Genomic DNA, 6317 nt, shown 5'->3' with positions numbered 1-6317 from the left:
TGAATACACCCTTAAAAAGGGTGGTCTGGGGTACGGTTCAAGTGAACTCCGGTACGGTTCGCTGCTGATGTGAACTCAATCGTTCCAAATCACGGAAGTGAACCATTATTAATGACGTATTATTTGATAAAAATGTGTGTTTCACTCACTTTCTTGACGAGCGTGACTGACGCGCTGCAAGCAGAGAGCTGTATATCTCATTTCTGTTCACCTTCAGAGTACTTTAAAGCATTTGCAGTACAGTCGTAAGGCAGACGTAAGGTGCCGTTATGTACTGAAGCTTTGGAAACAAAACCAACGGTTCAAAAACATAAATATAAAATTGAAGAGAGCCATGCTACGCATTTTGCCGTCTTCTCCTGCGCCATCGTTACTAAGCAACGGGGTAAACAGCTGCTGGCTTGACGCAAATGAACCGCGGTTCGGACCCAAATAATATAATGTGAACACAGTCCAGCGGGGGCAGGGGGAGCAATCGAACTCTGGTTCAGACCAAGCAATCGAACCAAGTGTGAAAGCACCCTAAGTGCATAAGGGCCACGGCTGTGGTTTTACGTCTTTCAGCGACCACTGACTGTTATTTTTAATAGCTATCAAAAATACTGTTGCACATGATCACAGTCTCTTCGTCCAAAGAAATGACACGGATACACAACATCAATCAATACAAAATGATTAATCACGAGAATTTTGATAGCCATTAAAACTACCAAACATTATGCCACTAAATACATCGGTTCCACCAAGTATGTTGCAAATGACTAGTTTTCTTTCAAATTTCATATTTACCTTTCGCCACTCAATTCAACCAATAAAACCCAATCTAGAGGATTCTATTCTATAAATATATTTAATACTTAATATAGAAGATAATCGTTCAGTGTCTAAAATCTACCAAAAACCTTGGTTTTACTGTCTTAACTTCAAAAGTGAAAATGAAATCTGCAGGGAACATTGGTCCCACGTGGCAAAAGGCTGACTGACGGTGACTAAAAATGGCTGAGTTTGAACCTGACTCTTCTGTGGAAGTCTGGAGAAGAACCATCAGGTTGCACAAACCATTCTCCATAGAAATTGCACCAAATGTCCACAAAACAAACGCAGGGTTATTTCAGTGGACATCAACTCTCCCGCCACCCATTCCTTCCATCTGCCAGCTCTACCGTACTCGGAAACCTTGCCACCAAGGGCTCTTGTATTAGAAAGACCAACTGATTAAGCACCATGAAGAAGAACAAACATTTGAACCCATGTATTTGGCAAAATATCACCTCAAAGTGTCATTGTTCTGTTTACTCTACAAGATTAGCAAAGTTGAGATCTTTGCTGTGAATCAAACAGGTAAGCCATAAATGAAAAACCGTTAAAGGAGAATGAGATTCAGCTGTTTGTCACTGAGGCTGCTGGGAGTGAGCCGCACCTGAAGACTGGTATGAGAGACTCTGCTGAGGAGATTATTGCTTTAATTAACCTTTAGATGTGAGCAGTCCAGGCCTGGTCCACTAAGCATGGGCAAAGACCCATCAATGAATCATACTGTTCAGTCATACAGATTTGTGTCCTGATTACAAGTCGTATGGTGGATTCTCTCGAGACCACATCAAGTTTAGACCAATCCTGTTATATAGAGACAGGCTGCTGAATGACAGGAGTGTTGTTGGCTGTGCTGGAGTTCATTCTGGACTAGTGTCTAAAATCAGGCTGAAAGTTGTACAACTTCAGTGCCACTATGACAGACATTTATGGTTTGTTTTTACACTTGGTATGCATCTTGGGTGATCCAATCACACTTTCAGAGATGCCACATCGCATTACACTAATGCATCCTGGACCACCTTCTCATTTATTACTTAATCAATGGGCTGCAAGCCATGTACAACTATAAAGTTGACCTCATTGCAACCAGATTTTCTTCTCTATTGTGATGTATATCAGAATGACGGCATCTCGAAGAGCGGGACTTTATTTTGTCAATCAGGAACTGATTGGATCGTTGTCGTTTGCTAATTGCTGCATTCTCACGTGAGTGACAGCTTGCTCGAAAATAAAGCACAAGATCTTGCATAAATTGTGTAAATCGTAAATTTCTCATATCAAATTCAAATAGGATGGCATGAGTGTGCCAATTGGTTTTTTTTTTGTTTCTTTTTGCACTTCATCAACATGCAGTGCCCCACTGATAACACACTACTGAAATCACATTAACTCCCCTCAACAAAAACACACCATAAGTGGTCATAAGGTCAAAGGAAATGCACGTTACCTCCATGTGTAAATGATAATTTCTCAGCTGACTACTTGTGATCAGATTACCCGAGACTGATGCTAATACCAAGTATAAACAAGAGTCTTGCCCTGCTCTTTCTCCAGTCAACACACACCAGCACATTCCTCTCACAAGTACTCTACAGGACACAAGCCAACCAACAACCTGCTACTCTCATTTGAGGAATATTATACTAATGGAAGTAATATGACAAGAATATGATCCACTAGCCTTAGTACAACAGACCATCACTGCTTTTCCACTGACACGGTGCTGGTGCCTGGCACCATTTTGCACATTTCCACTGAAAAATGGTGCCTTTCCTTCTAAACCTGCAGATATCAAAGATCTAGTAACATTAGAGTCACTGGATGGTAAAAGAGTCCTGTATAACGTAAAAATATATGTTGCACACAACCGCAGTTGACATTTCTATTGTTAATCGTGCTGCACAGCTTCTCCAGCAACATTATTGTCCCTGTCTGTCTGAAACAATGATTTATTTACAAATATCATATTAGGGCTGGGACGATAAATCGATGCATCGCGATTCGTGGATCGATTCTGAGATTTTCGGAATGCATCTTGATTCTCTCTCGAATCGATTCTGAGCTTAGTTTTTAACAGCAGATGGCGCTCTAGGCTAGTTTTTAACTGCACACTCAAATGCTCACGAAGAAGAGCACTTGTGCGTTCGGCTGAGTAATGTAAGTGGTTAAATAGCACATCGGCTTTTATGATGCGAGATTAATGTAAACACAGCCCACTGTGAACATCCTTGTAATTCGCTTCAACCTTTTCGAACTTTATGAATGATTATTTTAGGTTCAAGTGGTGCGTGCGTGTAAGGAACTGGAAGCAAACAGAATATGGCTATTTCTAAAGTCATCTGCTGTTAAAAACTAAGCTCAGAATCGATTCAAGAGAGAATCGCGATGCCTTCGGAAAATCTCAGAATCGATGCAGAATCATTTCTCGATTCGCTATGCATCGATTTATTATCCCAGCCCTATATCATATGTGTGAATCATGATTGTTGTAATGATAATTCAATGAAAATAAGTTCTCAAAAACTGGAATAAACTAAGACTGTAATGCGCATGATTAGGTAATGTAGTAATGTTGTCAGTTAGATCATCGTTTGGCTCTCAAGAAATATGGGTCGGCTCTGAGACAGCTCCATAGATCACTGGCTCCTGCACTAGCACCATTTAGTGGAAAAGGGGCATATGAAGGTAGAACTTAACTCTTGGATCACAACAATAACAAACAGAGGATGGACACTGTTGACAGAACAAAGCAGAGATACGTGTGCAGAAAGACTCAAATCTGCTGCTGATCTATGGTTGGTGATGGAAATTCAAGAGTTAGTTCACCCAAAAGAGAAACCCTTAAAGCCATACTTTCTTCTGAAGAACACAAAAGGAGACGTTTTCAAGAATGTTCAGACTGCTCTTCTTCATGCAATTAAAATGAATGGACATGAAAGCACCATAAAAAAAAAGTCTTTATGATTTGTACACTATATTCCAAGTCTTCTGAAGACATACGATAGCTTTGTGTTAGGAACTGACTGAAATTTAAGTAATTAAAGGCCTGTTTACACAGATTTGATTTTCTGTTAAGACCAATGGGGAAAAAGGCAGATGTGTTAAATGAAAATGCAAATTCACTCCATGACAGTAGGTGGCGCTTTCTGAAGAACAGAAGTACAGAAGAGCACTGTGCTAATTTCCACTTCTGACACCCACTTATCACAAAGAAGAAAGGAAGTCAAACAGAATTTTCATGTTTTCAAACAGCCGTTCAGACTTTTGTATTAAAAAACAAATTCCAGAGACAAGAGACCCAGTTCCGGATTCTTGCTCTGCTATTTACTGTCACTTTGATCACAAAATAGTCTGTTAGTGAGCGCCATCACATCATAGTTTTACACAATGACTTTTTGTGATCAAACGTGCAAACTACTGGTCGGCCAGTTTCCTTTGTAGTGTGCCAAATTAGCACTGACAGTGTGCGAATATTTGTGTTGCAGATGCATTAACAGCCATTCATTCAAATTAAAACGTTTAAACTGAACATTTGTCTTGGTGTGAACAGGCCTTTACTCACTCAAAATCTTGCAGCGTTTAAACAGGCAAATATGCCATGCAAAGACATTGCTAAACAATCCTGGTCGTCACACGTCATAACCGATTGTTATACAGCAGTTTAAATGTGCAGAAATTTAGAGTGCTTTTTTGGAGCTTGACAGCCCTTGTTCGCTACTTAATTTTTTTTAAGAGCAGAAAGTGAAAAGTGTTCAAAATGTCTCATTTCTTGTTCCAAGGATAAATGAAAGTCATGAGGGTGAGTAAATGACAGTTTTCATTTTTGAGTGAACTATCCCTTTAAAATGTGAGATGGGGGGGGGTCTCTCTAACCAGACTCAGTTGCTCTGAGGGAACGGGGGAGTGGCAGCAGTGGCACTAGTGATGGTAAAGCCTGTAGGTGGCGCTGTCGAGCTATGGCTGGGCTGCAGGTCTTTGGGGATCCCACTGTGGGAAGCCAGTTGGTGGCCGAAGGCTGCACTAAACTGTGGGAGCTGTAGTTTAGGTTGGGTGGGGGTGAGAAGGTCCCGTGAAGAGGGCGAGGATGAGGGTGAGGTGAGGCCGGTCAGGCCCGGTTGGGGTAGAGCGGAGAGAGCAGCGGTGGGCCGCAGGATTGTGGAGTGGGACGTGGAGGGCGGGGTGGACAGAGCGGTGGAAAGCAGGTGAGTTTCAGCAGAGAGGAGGTTACCGAACTGTGCCGGGTCTGTGAGCGAAAGCGGGAGGTTATTCCAGGAGGTGCGCGGTGGCCCGGGCGCTCCACTCAAAGGCACCTCCAGCAAGAGAGGCGGGTCGGTTTGATAAGAGGCACCATGTGGGGGTGAGATGTGATCCCTGTAGGGCGATGGCACATGCTCGCTGCTGTAATGACTACCTGGTGGGGACGAGTCCGGTTTGGGAACTCGGGAAAACGTTCGTTCTGTTAACCCACCATTGGGATTTGTAGAAGGTGCGGTGGTGTTGCTCTGGGTTGGCTGGGGAGAAGGGGACGTTGTGAAATGATGGTCTGTCGGGGCGTGGAGGAGGTTTCCCTCCAGCTCTAGATTGGGAAAAGTCTCAGAAGCCATTCGGCCGTTTAGAAGGTCTCCGATGCCAGTTGCTGTGACCCCTGATCCCGAGAACACAGCCATGGTTCGGTGGTCTACCCCGTCTGCTGGGGTCAGTTCGCCCATTGAGGACAAACACACCAGGGAATCGGGATATGACCCCATGGCCTGCAGGGCTCTGACCAGCTCCTCTGCCTCCTCTGTGGTGGGCAACAACTCTCCATTCTTACCTGGATCCACAAAGACAACTCAGACAAAAAAGTGCAAACCAACCAACGGCAAGTAGATTTTTTGAAGAAAACTTGAGTGTTGATTGGCAAATGCTAGTCTTTGTGATTTCTTGCTGGCCCAAATCAAAAGAGGCTACTCTAGAGTCTTTATCATATTTTGTTGTCATATAATCAGATGTGAACGTACCCTCAAAAAGGTCGAAATCCTGAAGATCATCAGGGAGTCTGGGCAGCACATCAGAGAAGTCTTCCTGATTCAGCTCAAGATCATTGGGAATGTCAGGCATTTCATTTGTGATGTCGTCAGGAAGCTCGTCTGCGCTGAGTTCAGGGGTCGACGGACTCCTGCTAGAGCGACAGGCAGAGAGTGAGTGCCAGCGTGACTTAAGGGTGACATATCATGGAAATCTGACTTTTCCAGGTTTTAAGTGCTATAATCAGGTCCCCAGTGCATCTACCAACCAAGGAAATGTGAAAAAGATTAACCCAGTAACTTTGTTTTGGTAAGCCATTTTCTGCAAGCATCTGAGAAAACAAGCGCGTCTGATTTCGCTCCCTTGGTGACATGGCAAAGGGATCTCATTATAATATTACCGCCCCTTAAAGGGGTCATATGATGCTGCTAAAAAGAACATAATTTGGTGTATTTGGTGTAATGAAATGTTTATGCGGTTTAAAGGTAAAAAAC

General features: G+C 43.1%; 1 protein-coding gene across 2 annotated transcripts in view; it reads right to left on the bottom strand.

Moving 5' to 3' along the window:
- Window positions 1–4531: 4531 nt before the first annotated feature.
- LOC107747229 (INO80 complex subunit D-like) overlaps window positions 4532–6317 on the bottom strand; it is an 18374-nt gene continuing 16588 nt past the window's right edge. The window contains exons 9-10 of one of the 2 annotated variants that reach the window (XM_016561679.1): window positions 5817–5977; window positions 4532–5629 (exon numbers count right to left, since the gene is read on the bottom strand). In XM_016561679.1, the coding sequence (XP_016417165.1) occupies window positions 4695–5629; window positions 5817–5977 (1096 nt within the window). In that variant the 3' untranslated portion in view covers window positions 4532–4694. The remainder of the gene's footprint in view (window positions 5630–5816; window positions 5978–6317) is intronic. The other variant, XM_016561680.1, reaches the window with a different exon arrangement.

Source organism: Sinocyclocheilus rhinocerous, unplaced genomic scaffold (assembly GCF_001515625.1).
Source record: "Sinocyclocheilus rhinocerous isolate Xijiao unplaced genomic scaffold, SAMN03320098_v1.1 scaffold2184, whole genome shotgun sequence".
Lineage (NCBI taxonomy): Eukaryota > Metazoa > Chordata > Actinopteri > Cypriniformes > Cyprinidae > Sinocyclocheilus > Sinocyclocheilus rhinocerous.
This window is presented reverse-complemented; position numbering and strand designations above follow the sequence as displayed.